The 17,905-nt window shown below is 42.7% G+C and overlaps 2 protein-coding genes across 2 annotated transcripts; one reads left to right on the top strand and one right to left on the bottom strand.

Moving 5' to 3' along the window:
• Positions 1-164: 164 nt before the first annotated feature.
• Positions 165-1,816, bottom strand: cfap276 (cilia and flagella associated protein 276). The gene is made up of 5 exons (XM_041858001.2): positions 1,623-1,816; positions 1,387-1,503; positions 1,032-1,147; positions 756-871; positions 165-408 (listed from the first exon to the last, which is right to left on the bottom strand). The coding sequence occupies exons 1-5, from the start codon at positions 1,698-1,700 to the stop codon at positions 338-340; spliced, it is 498 nt and encodes a 165-aa protein (XP_041713935.1). The 5' UTR covers positions 1,701-1,816; the 3' UTR covers positions 165-337.
• A 945-nt stretch (positions 1,817-2,761) lies between these two features.
• Positions 2,762-17,764, top strand: elapor1 (endosome-lysosome associated apoptosis and autophagy regulator 1). The gene is made up of 23 exons (XM_041856826.1): positions 2,762-2,942; positions 7,034-7,154; positions 8,004-8,184; positions 8,480-8,627; positions 8,841-8,921; positions 9,093-9,198; positions 9,537-9,686; positions 10,156-10,244; positions 10,684-10,885; positions 11,264-11,392; positions 11,821-11,911; positions 12,187-12,292; positions 12,479-12,616; positions 12,900-13,160; positions 13,462-13,641; positions 13,952-14,099; positions 14,364-14,457; positions 14,689-14,790; positions 15,149-15,275; positions 15,503-15,681; positions 15,952-16,117; positions 16,414-16,448; positions 16,528-17,764. Exons 1-23 carry the CDS (start codon positions 2,850-2,852, stop codon positions 16,586-16,588), a joined length of 2,988 nt encoding a protein of 995 aa, XP_041712760.1. The 5' UTR covers positions 2,762-2,849; the 3' UTR covers positions 16,589-17,764.
• The last annotated feature ends 141 nt before the right edge of the window (positions 17,765-17,905 follow it).

Genomic DNA, 17,905 nt, shown 5'->3' with positions numbered 1-17,905 from the left:
GCTGCTTCATCCCCATTAAAATATATTTTAAAAAGCCTGGGTGGCTACAAAAAAAATACGTTAAATGTGCAACCAGCCAAACAAACATTTGATTATATAAGGTCCATGCTTTCACACGACTTGTTGGCTTGTCTGCTGAAAAAGCAACCACCACTCAACAAATGTACTGTCAAAAGAATGCTTTTATTTTAAGATGTTTCAGTGGACTTGAATACTGTAATACAGTAATGATCTTTTGTAGGGGGTAGTTCACTGGAAATTGAATGAGAGTAGGGGGTAGTTCACTGAAAGTTGAGTGATGTTCATTGTTCACTGTGTGAGTTGTGTGAGGGGATTATTAGGTGGAGTAGAATCCCCCATCGTGCTTCCTGGAGTATCCCCTGTTAGTAGAGGCATTGTGGTGAGATTCTGTGGAGACAAAAATAAGTAATACATTGTTAGGGAAAATGCCCCGCCTAGACCAGTAGATAACTGATTTCACTCATACCTGGCCAGAACCAGGGCTTTTACAATTAGGTCAGAACTAGGACAACAATCTTTTAGAAGTCCCAGTAGTTATGGCCATGGTCAAAAAGCTCTTCATACACCAATCACAAGAAGTAAATGAGATTACGATAGATGTTCCTTTCACAGACTACCTGATTATAGATTGGATTTCAGTCATGCTCATACTCTTCTTGTCTGCCTTTATTTGCTAAGTATTCACTAATCAATTATTTATTGAACAAGTACTCAGGATTATATTGACATCTTACCTATTGTTCCCTCAATGCTGTAGATGGAAGACTTCTGTGAGTTCATCCATACTTTGACTTCTTTCTCGGTTTCACACAGGGGGGCTTCATGTTTTCCACGGTTCTTCAGAGTCCTCCTACAGAGTTAAAGTTGTACATTAGTTTAGTTAATCTCTTCCCATAGCTGCTGTCTGGCACCCTATTCCATATATAGTGCACTACTTTTGACCAGAGCTCTCGACTACAGCAGCACCACAGTTGCAAGCATCCCCTTCCCCGGTTCCATCACACACTCACCCATGGTCGTCAGTAACAGTCTCCCTCTGGTATAAGGTCTGGTTCTTACTACGGAGGAACTCTTGATGGTGGTCATAGGTTGACTTCAGATGGAAGTCTAGGCTGTCTTTAGGTGCCTTGGTTGGGAGAGAGTACAGTAATGTGATAGATGATCGTTCTGTTTGTATGTCACTTTATGATGTAAATTCTGCATTTCTTCAATTTCTGTAAAATGTGTACATGAATCAGTCAAGTCAAATATGTTTATATTGTACTAGCTATCTGCATTTGGCTAGTACAACTTATTTTCATGTTGCCCTTTGTGTCAAGCTAATTGTAGGCATAGGCCTATTATAGAGTAATAATATTAGCCTACCTGCCGGTCATGATACCGGACATTCCTTCTGATGCTGGCTAGAGTAGCCCTGTCATTTAGACGACTCCACGGTTCGTCATTTTGAGCTATGTGTGTTGGTTTATCAAATGGCTCTTTCTGTTCAGTTGGAAAGAAGAATGCATAGGCTGATCAAATAGCGGAAATCATGTTTTTAAATATTTTAGGCAAAAAAATGTTCAAATATAATCAGTGCTAGAGCTGCAATTTAGGCCTACCTGACATTGCCTTGCCCCAGTCAATGAGTAGTCGTTCTCAGTTTTAGGAAAAGGAAAGGGATCTCTCGTTCGTGACATTATAAAAGCTGGAAATGTTATAATTTTGCGGATGATAAATACATGTTTTTGCCGCCAAATTGTATCCCCTTGTTTGTCGCACTAGAATGTTTACTAACTCACAATGGTTGCTAGGCGATTCATTGTGACACCTCATCCACATATATAGTTTATACAAAATATTAGCCTAATCCCTCATCCTTTGTAGAAATGTGAGTTTACGAAAGGTTTAGATTAGCCAATTTTGACTAATAATACTAATTTATTGCGCTATTCATTTACATAAAGACATCTCAAAGCGTTGTAAAGCAACAACAAAAAAACAAGCATTTTAAAAACAACATAATTGATCGTGAGTTGATGATTAATGACTAGGGTATTATTTATGGAAAACAATATAAATATTTCAAAATGAGTGTACCCTGTAATATCACGTTACAATCAGGTTTCCTACGTAAACCCAACAAATTGCCGTGTCTTGCCAGGGGGTTTCCACTAGTTACCACAGTCACAAAGTCAAAATGGCTATATCGCTATATCGTAACATTTCACGAAAACAAATATATGCAACAAAAAAATCCTTACATTTTTGTCTAATTCCTGTTCACCAACAAATGGGGCCTTATAAAAATGCACAGGGCCTAATTTCAGTTGATGATGTCGTGCTATTCGGGATCATTGGGATGTCCATACCCCCCATTGAGGTTGACATTTTAAATGGTTAAGGTAAGGGTTAAGCCGTTAAGGTTAGAGTTAGATAAGGGTTATGGTTAAGGTTAGGGTAGTGGTAGGGGTTAAGGTTTTGGAAATGGACGTCCCAAGGATCCCAGATAACACTGATCCTGTAAAAAAGCACCTGTGGAGTGCAGTAATGACTGCAAAAAAAACGGCATATTCGAATGCGAAAGATAATTGAGTGTTTTAGTAAAATATACAAAATGTTGCTGACCATTCATTGAACAAAAATAAAAATAAACGATAATTGTATTTAATTATTTTCAGGGCGCTAGCTAGAGATTGAAAGCGCCTGCGCCTCATAGGTAGACTGCTAGAGGATGCTGTATCAGCTGTCGTGGCATAAGTTCAACCCTCTACCACGCATGAGTTTCACCTCCAGCGTGGAGCAGACCTGCAAGCTGTTTATTATAGCCTACCTGCTGCTCAAGAAAGATGAAGCGCGGAGCGTCACACTGTTTTCTTCACCTTCTGTGGCTCTTTTTTGTTCAAATTGATGCATCCAGTGATTTGCCCATATGCAAAGAGGTAAGGAGCATGGAATGATAAGTTGCTTTTAAACATAATTGTGACTGTAATTGACGGGATTTTCACCCATATGGCATAACCATAACATAAAGTGCACTTCATTAGGTAACCTAAATAAAATGTAGTGTGATGTTTCACTTAATGTTTTACATTTATTTTGTATAAAAACTCACATTTCAGATAAACTTAACTGAAGTGTAAAGTTTCTATTAACATGCTGTAATTTTCTACAATAGAATTGCAAACATTTTCCTGTAGTTTTCAATGCAGTCTTGAAAAAATCCATTATCCATCCTTTTATGATCCATTATGAAAAGCATATTGACTGATCAGTTGGAGCAGAACTCATTCATATTGACAGAAATACACGTTGTCTGTTGCAGCCTATGTCTCAGTAATGTCTGAATTTGACCTCCAAAATGGCACTATACTGTAAAGTACAAGCCATCATAAGTGAAGATGATCTAGAAACCTGATCATATATCATATTTGAAGAAGTATCCTTCACACAATTAGTAGGAATATTTGATGAGTAATAGATGTTTGCTATATATGGAAATATGATGCAAAAAGCAATGAGTTATCAGAACCATATAATTCAAAACAGTCACACATGGCTGAATGGCCAGTTATAGGACAGAATAAATGCAGAGCTGTTGGTCTATCTGTTAGAATTCTGCTGTAATATTATGGTATTTCAAGATAGTTCATTTAGGGTGGGGGTCAGTAAAAAACAAGAACTTGTATCACACTTTTCAGCATGGGCGGGGGGGGGGTCTGGTGGTAAGAGGTGCTGAACTGTACCCCTAGACGTACTAAACAGCTCAACTGTTCTCCATTTATTTTATTTTAAGCAATGAGGTCAAATGTAATCATTTAAAAATTATGTTGAACCATCATCAACCCTGTACACACCTTCACTCTGAGGTAGCCTATACAGAAATGAACCATGGAAACAATAGTTGCCTATTTTTCTCCTTTCCTAAAGAGGTTGTCAATGTCATGTTAACTGAATTCAGTACTGTAGAGCTCCCATACTCAACAGACGGACCCCAGGCCGGATCCGAACCAAGAATGGGGTCAATACGGACCGCGGGTCCGAATTTGTTTTTAGTTTTTTAAATAAATAAAACATTTTGGGGGGGAGAAACTCAGTCAGGTATCATATGAACACACATAAGACATGGCAAAATGTGTAGAATTGCAGGAAATTAGCATTAAAACTGCAAAATGTTCTCTCTGCCAACAGGAGGGGTGTGAACAGTTTGAGGTCACATGGGTTGCGAGGTGGGGGTTTGTTACTTCGCCAATAAATGACAATATCCATTCGGACCTTTCTTTTCCACCTAGGAAATCTGTGTGACCGGACCGTCTCAAATAGTACTTGAGTACCCCTGCTGTAGAGGCTTCTGCTAGCAGCATTTATCTTATTGAGAGTTGTTAACTACACTCTGGACCGGTCTCCAACGCACACATTATGGTTATACCTGTGTTAAATGGACATGTGTTACACTGGTCTGGTGTCAGTTTATTTGGTGTTGCTTACATAGCCTTCATTAGTCATAGTCAGGTGCCTGTGTGTATGCGTGCGTCTGTGAATCCCCAAGCTTTCTCAACAACAGTTTTCTGCCTTCAGCAAGTCCTTAGTTCTCCTGTTAACAACTCTCCTGGCTGTAGTCTAATTTCTCTTCTTAATATTTGCATAACTACTGTGGTGTTTGATAATGCCTAGGCATTTCTTGTAGAGAAATGGAGAGCTGATATGCACCATGTTTGCTAGAATTGGAAGTTGTCTCCATCTTTATGACCCATTCATTATTCCTTGTTCGCAGTGGTGTAAAGTACTTAAGTAAAAATACGTTAAAGTACTACTTAAGTAGTTTTTGGGGGTATCTGTACTTTACTTTACTATTCATATTTTTGACAACTTTTACTTTTACTTTACTACATTACTAAAGAAAATAATGTACTTTTTACTCCATACATTTTCCCTGACACCCAAAAGTACTCGTTACATTTTGAATGCTTAGCAGGACAGGAAAATGGTCCAATTCACACACTTATCAAGAGAACATCCCTGGTCATCCCTACTGCCTCTGATCTGGAGGACTCATTTTCTATTCAGGTATCTTTACTTTTACTCAAGTATGACAATTGGGTACTTTTTCCACCACTGCTTGTTCGGTAACAAGGTTACATAAAGACTTCATAACACATTCTTAAGTCATACGTAACACATTCATAAGCTGTACACATTTCATGAGTGCTTAGCAAAATCAGCTGGAGCAAAAACAGTTTATAATAGAACTAACAAATGACTTGGCATCATGATCAGGCCCATGTAAGGACAATGTGTCATAGGAAACCTACAGCCACCTTTACCTCAAGGTGAGAGAGTTTAGAGGCAGATTAAGTTGAAGGGACACCATGGCTGACTGATTCATCAGAATGATTTGTTTTCTGCCACAACCTGTGTGTGTGTGTGTGTGTGTGTATGTGTGAGACCATGAGGAGACAGGGTCACAATGTCCCGTTGCCACGGTGTACTCATTTTTTTATGAACAAGGACTATTAGATTAGAGCCAGGCAGAGCACATCTTCAATTTATGCATTTTCATTTTATCCATCAACGTTTCACTTTCACTCCCTCCCCCTCCCTCTCTCTCTCTCTCTCCTCTCCCTGTCTCCCTCTCTCCTTCTACCTCTTCGTCTCCCTCTCCCTGCCTCTATCTCCCTCTCTCTCTCTCCCTCTTCTCCACCCCCACTCCTCTTATCTCTAAAACAAAAGCTAATGTAGCTGCACTAATAAAAAACAGAAGCGTGTTAGAGGGAACATTTGTCTGCTGGTTGTTAACTATTAATCCTACATGGTCCAGAGTGGGGGTTAGGTTTACTCTGCTAAGTGGTCTTGCAATACTATTGAGTCCTATGGGCCCTGGTTAATAGTAGTGCACTATGTAGGGAATAGGGTGCCATTTGGGACGTAGCAGGAAATTCTTAAGCAGCACTTTGACATATATGGCCTAATGGCCTATTTCGATGCCTTGACTTTCACCTCTGTGCTAGCATTGCTTGTCAGGACTCATGGCACTCCACAGCGGCTGTGGGAAGAGCCTGAGTGCCAGTCCATTTCTGCTGTCTTGCCAACCCCTTATGGAATTATCATGTCAGTGAGTGACAAGGAGTTGGAATGATAGTACAAACATACTGTATCTGGGACCAGGCTAGGAAGAGACTGTACTCTTCTGTATATTCTCAGTATGCGTTTTATATTCTGGTTACTGACTCACTGCTTACATCTTCTAAGTAAAGAGTACTCCTACGACGACGTTATGATGGGAGGGCTACACCCACAGCAGCCTTTGTCAAAGAAATACTTACTGTTTTTTATAAGCACTCTGTCACACCTATAGCAAAGCCACTTGAAACAAACAAGACATCCTATGTCGCCTGTTGTCTGTCTGTAGTTGTAATGACTTGCTAAGAGATGATTGCGATTAGTTGTTTACAGAAGGGTTGGCCCAGTCTGCAGCTTTCCCAGCTTTTCCTTGGCTACTAAATAAGTCAATAAGCCCAAGGTGAGGGAGATTAAGACAACAGGTGAGGCAGCAGCCTCTTGACTGAGCAAATATTGATCCGATCCTTCTATTTGGAAAGGGGGTTGGTCTCGGTTAGAAGGAAATTTGGCTGAAGGTGATGCATTATGTTGAGAAATCATGTGTATTGGCCAGTTATCACATTTTTAAGTCAGTTACATCAGTCAAAACATATTATTTCACTAATTTTAGACTCTCTGAGCATGATTCAAATGGTAAAATGGTCCATCAAAATGAATGTGAGGTTATTTAGGAGTTGACTTGAAGATACTCCGAATGGGTCTCTGTGAATTAGGTCATGACCTGTGTGCTGTCATGCTCTAAACAGTCCCAATACACTGTTCTCAAACTAGCACACTCCACATCCTTTTCAAAAACTAGTGTCACCATTAGAGGACTACCTTGTGAGTATTTCATCCATTGTTCAGGCTCTTTACACACTCTGTATATATAAATACCTGACTGGTGTGAGTCTGTGTGTGTTTTATCTTTCAGTCCGACTACCACTTTGAGTACACAGACTGTGATGTGCTGGGGTCTCGATGGAGGGTGGCGGTGCCCAACAAACCAGACACGTGCACAGGCCTCCCTGACCCTGTCAAGGGCACACAGTGTAGTGAGTACTCTACCTACCTCCCTTACTCTACCTACCTCCCTTACTCTATCTACCTACCTACCTACCTACCTACCTACCTACCTACCTACCTACCTACCTACCCACCTACCCACCTACCTACCCACCCACCCACCCACCCACCCTCCCCACCCTACCCACCCCTACCCACCCACCCACCCTACCCACCCCCTACCCACCTGCCTCACCCACCTACCTACCACCCACCCACCCTACCCACCACCCTACCTACCCACCCTACCCACCCACCCTCCTACCTCACCCTCCCACCCTCCCTACCTACCTACCCACCCACCCACCCTACCCACCCAACCTACCTACCTACCTCCCACCCACCTACCTACCTACCTACCTACCTACCTACCTACCTACCTACCTACCTACCTACCTACCTACCTACCCACCTACCCACCTACCCACCTACCTACCTACCTACCTACCTACCTACCTACCTACCAACCAACCAACCAACCAACCAACCATACTTTCATACCACGTACTACACTATATAACACCCTACACTGGATCCAATATCACAGATATACGTATACCCTTATTACAACTCTACATACAGGACACAGTTTCAGGGTAAGTTTCAGTCTTTCTCTTGATTCTTCACCTTCTCTCTCCTCACTTCCTTTTCAAAACATGGGAGGGAAGCGAGGAGACCATTGGAGGACATATTCTCCTCAGATCCTTTGACGTTTTGAAGAGGCGGGGAGAGAGGATGTGAGGAACCAAAGAAAGGACTATTGAGATGCACCCACAGTGTCTCCCTGGCCTGCACTAGTCTCATCTCTCTCTTCTCTCTCCTCCCCCCTCCTCCCCCAGCGTTCTCCTGCAGCGAGGGGGAGTTCCTGGACATGAGAAGCCAGGAGTGTCAGAAGTGTTCTGCTGGGACCTACTCTCTGGGGACGGGCGTGGCCTTCGATGAGTGGGACAGCATGCCGGCCGGCTTCATCTCACACGGGATGAACATGAACATAGCTGACATCTACACCAACTGTTCAAAGTCAGTATCTCTCTCTCAGTCTTGCTTACAGCGGGTGTGGGAATAGAGTAGTATCTCTCCATCTCAAGCTTGGGTTATTTAAGGGCCATTTACATCTGCCTGGTCCCAGATCTGTATGTGCTGTATAGCCAACTCCTATGGCTGTTGGCAAAACAGTAAAAACTGATCTGGGACCAGGCTACCTTTCTACGCAGCCGCATACTGTTTAGTGCATTGGAAGACACCCTTATTTTAGTTTCCATTCATCTCAACCTTTAGAGCTTCTGTCTATTTTCTCGTTTGTCTTCCCCTATAGCTCGACCTGGATACCGAAAGGCGACTACATTGCCTCTAACATAGATGAGTGCACCTCTACCTTGTCCTACGCTGTCAGCCTGAAGAAAGCAGGCACTGTGTCCTTTGAGTACTTCTACCCAGACAACACCATCTTCTTTGAATTCTATGTGAGTGTTCCATGTTCTATGTTTTAAGTGTTCTATGTGAGTGTTCCATGATACTCTCCATTCATTTCCAATGGACAGGGCTACGTGATGTGCTCCTCAATCTATCTCCATCATCTCCATGCTATCTAAACGAGGAACTGTAATGAACTGAACTGTGTGCGTCAGGCAGCCATGTTGTATTGATCTCATCGTACTGTCTTGTCCTCCGTCCAGGTTCAGAATGACCAGTGTGAGTCCACAGACTCTGAGGGTCGCTGGATGAGGACCTCAGAGAAAGACTGGACTCCCCACAATGTGAGTCTTACTACTATAGCCCCCCATACATTCATACACTGAGCATGGTGGGGTAGTGACCCTAATCTCGGAACCCCAGAACCAAATCTTGAATGCATGAACTATGCTAATGTCTATTAAGGGAGATGATGTATGACCCCCGAAGGTTGCTCTCGCTCTCTCTCTGTCCAGTTGAAGCTGAATCGAGGCAACAACGTGCTCTACTGGAGGACCACGTCTTTTGCACTGACGGGCAGTACTGTCAAACCTGTGCTGCTTCGCAACATTGCCATCTCAGGTACTATACAGCAGTCATTGTTGTCATCATTTTCTATCCAGACTTGTTTGCAGATTGCCATCCCTGTTTATTTAGGGTTGATTATGATACCCCGGCAGGAGTATTTTTTTTTAGCAATATTCAAAACATTTTGTAGCCCCAACACCTAGCAACCTCGTCAAGAGATTCAGATCTTTTGGTGTAACGGTTTGACAGTCGCTGAACCTAGGTTTGCGTCCCGGTTGAGGCTACCCCTCAAAAGCGCTGCAATGTAAAAAACGGAAAAGCTAAGATGCACACCTCTTCTTACTCTTGTTTCTGTTAATAATTACTGATTGATAATCGCCCTGCTCCTCCAGGGGTTGCCTATACGTCAGAGTGTTTCCGTTGTAAACCTGGGACCTACAGCACCAAGCCAGGCTCTGCTCACTGTACCCCCTGCCCTGCCGACTCCTACTCCAACAAGGGAGCCACGGTGTGCCAGCAGTGTGAAGAAGACAAATATGCAGGTATGTTTGCATTCTAGCACCAGCCACTTAACCCACAAAGGGTAAACTATATACCTGAAAGATATGAACTGCTAGGACTATTTCCGCGTAGATATTTCTCCCTGTTACAACCGATTGAATAGTGGATTGCTCACTTGCAAGTCACCACACAAATGTATATAATGTATGCAAATATACTGTACATGCTCTTGGTTCAATTAAATGCACAGGCTGTGTGGTTGGTTGACTTAGTCTAAGTGTGTGTGGTATCTCTGGATCTTAATGGTGGTTATGTTTTTCTCCTGCCTCTTGGTGGTTTTCCACTGGGTCGTGTTCAGTAGGACACACCATAGCAAAATGTTTAGCAACAGACAAGAAAAATCTGTTTTGTTATTGGACATGTTCATGCACTACCACTCTGTTTCGAAACATGACTGAACACAACCTACTGAACACAACCCTTGTTCCCTTGTTCAAACGCTTCTTCCAGAGGCCGGATCAGGGAGCTGCAAGCAGAGGCCTGCATGTACCACCAGTGACTACTTCTACACTCACACCCCATGTGACTCCAAAGGACAGGTAATACTATGGGAAAAGTAAAGAGAAAGTAAATGAAGCTGACTGACAATGCTGTTCATATGTGAGCAGTCAGTTGTTTTTTCATGGCTCAGGTCACTACAGTGACCACCAGCTGGAGTTGGTATCAGCTTTCCCTACATATTGATTGTCTGTTTAGTCCTGACAGGTTCTATTCAACCAGTATGCACTCAGTCATGATGATTAGCCATAATGTAGCATACATACATTGATGTGATATGTGGTTATTTTACCTCCCTTAGTTGAATGCACCAATTATACATTAATAAGAGTGTCTGCTAAATGACTAAAATGTAAATGTAATTCATAACTCCCCCCCATACGTAAAAAAAAATGTATGCACACATGACTGTAAGTCGCTTTGGATAAAAGCGTCTGCTAAATGGCATATTATTATTATTATTATTGCTGTGTTTCTTAGACCCAGCTGATGTACAAGTGGATCGAGCCAAAGATCTGTAGTGAGACCGTTGAAGGGGCAGTGGATAACAGTACTGAAGGAGCAGTGAAGCTACCAGCCTCTGGACAGATGGAGACCTGCCCTCCCTGTAACCCTGGCTTCTCTGTCACCAACACCTCAGCCTGCGAACCCTGTCCTCACGGATCCTACTCCAATGGAACAGGTGCAAAAACCCCTCCTCAAAGCAACGATTGATTAAATGTATTAATGGAAATAAACATGATTGTGCTATGTTTTGTGCTCGGTGCTATATGAGGAACATTCTGCAACAAGTGTTGCAGAAACACAACAGCTTATGTCCTTCAAAAAATGCCAATGTTGTTTATGCTGTCAGATCTTTTGTCACAATAATTATTTACTTACTTACGTAATCCTCTATGTCCACTTTGGCACAAATATAAACCCACTGCTCTTTAACAGTAGCTCTCGATCCCTCATGTCCATATCCAGCCTGTGCTGATTGCTTGAGGGCCACTGGTGGGCAGCTAACCCTCTCTACTGTGTCTTTATCTAACACTCTCTATCCATACTCTATGTGCAGCCTGTGCAGAGTGTCCGGTAGGAACAGAGCCGGTGGTGGGCTTTGAGTACAAGTGGTGGAACAAGATGCCCGACAACATGAGGAGCTCTGTCTATAGCCGGGAGTACAGCGACTCAGTCAGGAGCACGGGTAAGGGACTCTAATACCTTTTTCACTCTACTGAGGCAAACCAAGCCAAGTTGTAATGGGCTGGCCTGGTAACGAATCGGCAATAGTTACAGCGACTCAGGAGCACTGGTACATATGTAAAGGACTCAAATACCCTTTTTACACTATCGCACTGACACGAACCACACTGTGGTGATTTGGATACTGTATATTCCTTTCAAATTGTAATTTCCAGCACCTTTCCAGCAACTATGGTGGATGTGTAACCAGGACAGCTGGTACAACTCTGCTTGGCTCGGCTAAATTCAGCAGGGTGAAAAAGGCCTACTTTTGAATGAGCAGTCATGAAGTAATTGACTTGATCCTGAGTGTTGCGTTTGACGTGATGTGCACTCTCTGTTGGTGGCCTGTGAAGTTATTGATTGTTGATCTGTTGTTGTGACTGACAGGATGGGAGGTGGCAGGAGAGTACATCTACACCACCCCAGGGGATCTGGACTCTGACTACATGATGCTCTCACTCACTGTCCCTGGATACAGGTAGGGCTCGCAGGGTCAATCTGTGGAAGTTACAACAAACACCTGAGTGAAACTGCTTATGAATGGGTTATGTGTGAGTTATGAATGTGTTATAAAGTCCTTATTTAGGTACCCTTCTAAAAAAAAGTGTTACCCTTGAATTTAACATATTTGCATAATACTGTATGTGTAATGCTACAGTATATGTATTGTAGGTGTCATGTATTGTTGTGGCTGTAGTAAACATTTTTTTTTGTAAAATAGGAGTTACCTTTAAATATTTTCTGTCTCCCTAGGTTGCCTCACTCGATGGCTAAGGATGATGAGAGGAGTGAACTGTCCCGGATCTCCTTTGTCTTTGAGACCCAGTGCACTGCTGATTGTACCCTCTACTTTATGACGGTGAGAGAGAATATCTCACACAACATTTCATGCAACAATTTAAAGTATTTGTAGTCACATAGTACATTTGGTGAATCTGTATTCAAGACCTACAGAGTTGGAATATTGATGTAAACAAAAATACAAATTCTGTGGATTGTAAAGAAAATGAACAAAATAAAAGTATTCTTCTTATTCTTTTCCCAGGGTTACAATGAGAGGACCAACGACATGGTGGAGCACTGGAGGGGCACGACCAGGAAACAGTCCTACTCCTACCTAGTGAAGAGCAACAGCACCGTCAGCTTTACCTGGGGCTTCCAACGCACCCAGGCCTTCAGTGAGGTGAGATAGATAGACACAGACACACTCACACTCAACACACTTAGATCCATGGAAATTTCAGCCATTTCATTGCTGAGCTTTCCATCACAGACAGTGGACCTTTACCAGAGGGACAACACCTCCCATGTCATACGAAACACTAACTCATCTCCGCAGATAATGCATCTCTGCGTGACTCAACTCCACAATATTTCTTCAGCCCCTTATGAAGGAGTGATGTGTGTTTGACTAGTGTGGCATAGCCTTACGTACTGTATGAGTACTGTCCCTATCTTCTCCTCAGGTGAGGCAGTACAGCGGTGACTTTGCCAAGATGTACTCTGTCCAAATCACCAACGTGATGGGAGGTGTGGCCTCTCAGTGTCGTCACTGTGCCTTGGGCTCCGGGTCGGCCTCAGAATGCGTCCCCTGCCCTCCAGCCCACTATATGGTCAAGGGGACAGGCTTGTGTAAGAGCTGCCCTCCCAACACCTTCATCAGGGCTGATCAGACCGTAGGGGAGGCAGCCTGTATCCACTGTGGACCCAATACGCACAGCAACAAGGTAAGGAAGGGGATCGACGACGAACTGAAGAACTGTTGTATTCGTGCATTCATCAGATAATGTAGGCCTGCGTGTAACGTTTTTTTTTTAGCTGTGAACGTAACACAAATCAAAGTACTAATAAAGATCAATGCATCATTTGTTGCATTTTTAAAGCCTGTGATACACAATACTCTGAATTATTTATTGTGCTTTGAAGGTGTGCCCATGATAATGCATTTCATTGTTTCCATGATAATGATAATGCATTTGTGTCCATGATAATGTATGGTAATCCTGTTTCTCCCCCATCCCCTCCCAGGCCCACTCAGCCTGTGTTAGCGACTGTAGACTGGACCTGCAGTCCACCGTAGGAGGAGAGGTCCTCCAATATGACTTCACCCCCCTGGCTAACATCACCAGCTTCCAGAGCAGCCCACGCTTCACCAGTAAAGGCCTCCGATACTTCCACCAGTTCAGGGTCGGCCTCTGTGGAGAAGAGGTAAGGTCTGATGGATGGATACGGTTCTATTTAGAATACACCTTTGGTCAATCTCAAAAGTATTTTCCTCGCTTCCTTGCATCCTCTCTTCTTACCTTGTCAAAATGTCAGAGGAGAGCATTGGAGAAGATCTCCTCTTTCTATCTCCTCCATTGCTCTCCTTGCTTCCCTCTGACATTTTGAGAAGTAGACAAGGAAGGAGGACGCAAGGAATCGAGGAAAATACTTTTGAGATTTACCCCTTGAACACAGTAATGATGGTTACATAGAAACTCACATTATTGGTGATTCTCTGTTGTGACCCGTGTAGGGCAGAGAGGTGGCGGTGTGCGTTGACAACGTGACAGAGAGCAGGAAGGTCAGAGGTTACGCCTGCCAGTCCACCGTGGTGCCCTCTGAGGTCAGAGGTCAGAGTGTGGTGTCATCACAACCCTTCACTATCGGTGACACACTCATTGGTAAGAGATCAAGCTTTACTCCATGATGTATCCCTCTCAAATAGCAATATATACACACCAAAAAACACCTGGCTGGTAAAGGGTCTTGGGGACAGCTTTGCATGAAGCCAAGGATGGACTTGAAATTATTATTGTCCATTTTCTTTGTTGGGTAACTTTACCAACTGATCATGATCAACGGGGTGGTGTACAGAAAACACTGTCACCATTGCTGTGTCGTTGTGTCTCCTCTCTTGCTTGAACATGTTTTGTTTCTGTTTGAAGGGGTTACCTCTGACACATCTCTGGATAGCATTGCCTCTCTTGAAAGCTATTTCACTACCAAGTCCAACCTGCCTGATGTCATATTCTACTACAGGTATCATCATCATCAATCTGGGTTTTCAAATAAAACAAATATTTGTTACTGCGGTTTTGTATACTTTTAAGCCAGTCGTTTTGAAACTTTAAGGCAGAGACATAACCAGATGTTCTAGTGGTGGCTAGTTTGTTGTTCTATAATTGAGTACTATCCCAACTCAGTACTATATAACCTCTCTTTATCTGCCACTGTACTCTGTATTTAGAAGTCATATTATGTCCACCACAGGTCCAGTGAAACAACACAGGCATGTAACAAGGGAAGGACAACTACCATCAGACTGAGATGTGATCCTACAGTGACAGGCAAAGACCAGATTACACTCCCAAGGTATGGACTACTGTACATGACTAACTGACTGAAGTAAACTATGTAGACTCTCAAAATGTGGCTGAACTGACACTGGCAGTGCACTCTGATATTTGTACAGAGAGTGACTTCCTGTGGAATAATGATGGAACTACAACTATTGCACCACCTCAAATAAAAGACTTGCTATTACAGCTTAGCCTTGACCCCAGCTGTACTGTGTGAACTTGCTATTACAGCTTAGCCTTGACCCCAGCTGTACTGTGTGATGTCTGGAAGACTACAGTGTGCTAAACTCTCCCAACCCGAATAAGAGCAGAGCACCAACAGTTGCTAGGTGAATCTTAACATTCAACTCTGTCTTTGTTGTCCTGTCCAGTAAATGTTCAGAGGGGACATGTGACGGCTGCTCCTTCCATTTCCTATGGCGGTCTCAGTATGCCTGTCCACTCTGTACAGAGAGACACTACAGAGAGATAGTCAGCGCCTGCATACAGGGAATACAGGTAAGATATTACATTAGTACCGAGTCCTGCTTTCATATACTCTTCTTTGCTGGCTTTGGAGCATAAGGCTACAAAAAGCTTCTACATCATGCCAGACAGTCCTTTGCAGCTTTTTGATTCTTAACTATGCACATTGTCTAATGTAGACTTGCGATAACACTATCAAAACAGCCAAATTATACTAATGTGTGTGTGTGTTTGTATCTCTCTCTCTCTCTCTCTTTCAGAGAACCACCTACGTGTGGCAGCAGCCCCTGCAGTGTACTGGTGGTGTGTCCCTGCCTGCCCAGACGGTCAGTGCCTGTGTGACCCTGGACTTCTGGCTGAAGGTTGGTGTGTCCACAGGGACGGTCGCTGCCATACTGCTCATCAGCATCAGCTGCTACTTCTGGAAGAGAACTCGCAAGTAAGATATAGTCTATGTGTGTGTGTGTGTGTGTGTGTGTGTGTGTGTGTGTGTGTGTGTGTGTGTGTGTGTGTGTGGCGTGAGGGTGTAAACATGACTGAAGCCTTTTTGAGGACTGGTGGTGTGTGTGTGTGTGTGTGTGTACATCTGTGCATGCATGTGAGGAGTGACAGGAGTCTTTGTGTACTGTGTGCATGCACTTGTGTGTGTGTGGGTATCTATTCATGTGCCAGTGACAGTGCGTGTTTTCTCTCCCCTTCATATATGCAGGCTGGAATATAAGTACTCCAAGCTGATGATGACTGCTGGAGATAAGGAGTGTGAGCTGCCTGCTGCAGACAGCTGTGCCATCATGGAGGGAGAAGATGCAGAGGACGACCTCATCTACCTCACCAAGAAATCCTTCTTCACTAAGATCAAGTCCTTCTCCAGAGAGGTGAGGCCAAAAAGGTGGTGATGTGATGTTTCAAAAAAGACATGAGTCCTCCTTATACAGGGAACTGGGAACAAGATCTGTATCACTGTATGTGGTTTGTATAAATATTTTGCATTAGAAATATATTTCTGGTATAAAATGTCTGAAATGTGTCTGTAATACTGTAACTCATACTCCAAGAGACGTTTCCCATTGAATGTGCAATGGAAAGTAGTACTTAAAGTAGTTATTATCTTATCAATTAATGTTTTGATCACTCTAAAATGAGAACAACTGTATTTGATGTGTTTCCACAGAGATCGTCAGATGGATTTGACTCTGTTCCCCTGAAGTCATCATCAGGTTTGGAGATGGAGATGAGCTAGAGCGGGGATTCCGACATAAAAAACGCTTGGGAATCCCCACTCTAGCTCATCTCCATCTCCAAACCTGATAAGCCTCTGGTGGACCCCCCAGTTTGGAAACCCCTGAGCTAGAAGAGTACCCAAAACCTCCTTCAACCTCTGGATGAAGGAACACATATGGGATGTATTAATTATTCATTGAGTTGAAATGTTCAGAGCGTTGCAGATAGAAATGTATTAAATAGAGCTGACACGATTTCCTGGACCCTATTCTACCTGACAGACAGCCATATCTGTTCTACACAATTAGGGTTGCAAAATTCCCAGGTTTTCCAGAAATCCCAGGTGGTAAATTCCTGGAATCAGGAGGGAATAAGCAGGAGATCTGGGATCCCTCCAACCAGGATTTCTGGAAAACTTGGGAATTTGGGTAAAGTTACCTAAATTTTGCAACCCTATACACAATACATTTCTATAGGAACGTTCTGCAATGTTGCACCCTTCTGAACAGTATGAATGTTGCTCCCCTTACTGCATAGCACCAAAGGACAAGAAGCATCTATTCTAAACCAAACAGAATAGAATGAATGGAACGGCCGGAACATGATGGATGTCTTTATAAGTTCACAGAGAGGTGAACAGAGCAAACCTTTTGTTCAGAAACCCTCTCAGTTTAAACCCTCAACATCTCTGGGATGTTGCAAGGACTAGATAAAGGGAATATGTTTTTCACCTGAAGTTTTTTATGTATTTGGTCATATCAAAACAAGTGCATGTTTCCATTAGGAGAATGCATTTCTCACGAAATCGTGTTGGTGTTTTGGTGCTAATATGGACCGATTTGTTGCTCTGCTAATAGCAATACAGTTTGTAGCCATGTAGAAACCTTAATGGGTACCTGATCTTTTATGGTGAGATTTATTTCCCACAATATTTTAGATATATTTTTACGAAACATGTGAACCTGTGCTTTTGTTATATTAATTATGTCTTACAGTAACGTGTGCATTTTCATTTTTATTCATTATTATCAGCCATTATGGGTCTAACTTGTGACAATACAACATTTAAAAAATATATGTATTTAAAAAGAAATCTAACTGTCTGTTGCCAAAATTATTTGGTGAAAAAGCCTTACTGTATCTTATTTCTACTCAACTACTGAGGTATGCCTTTATTTAATTTGGAAATGGAGCCATTTACTTAATATTTCATACATGTTTCATTTATTGACTCTTGAAAGTCATTTTCTTTGCATTAAATTCACTGTTTGTCTATGCTTTTAAATAAACTTCTAAAAAGGTTCTGTGAAAAAAAGATGTTTGTCCAAAGACAGTACAGTATGAAGATATGCAGAAACTGCTTCTCCCCGATAACGCTTGTAGGCGATGTCATGGCGACGTTGGCTAGATAAGCTCATGCGCAGAAAGACGTCACCGTCTAA

Source organism: Coregonus clupeaformis, chromosome 30 (assembly GCF_020615455.1).
Source record: "Coregonus clupeaformis isolate EN_2021a chromosome 30, ASM2061545v1, whole genome shotgun sequence".
Taxonomy (NCBI): Eukaryota; Metazoa; Chordata; class Actinopteri; order Salmoniformes; family Salmonidae; genus Coregonus; species Coregonus clupeaformis.
Note: the sequence above shows the minus strand (reverse complement) of the source record. Positions and strands in the feature narration are given on the sequence as shown.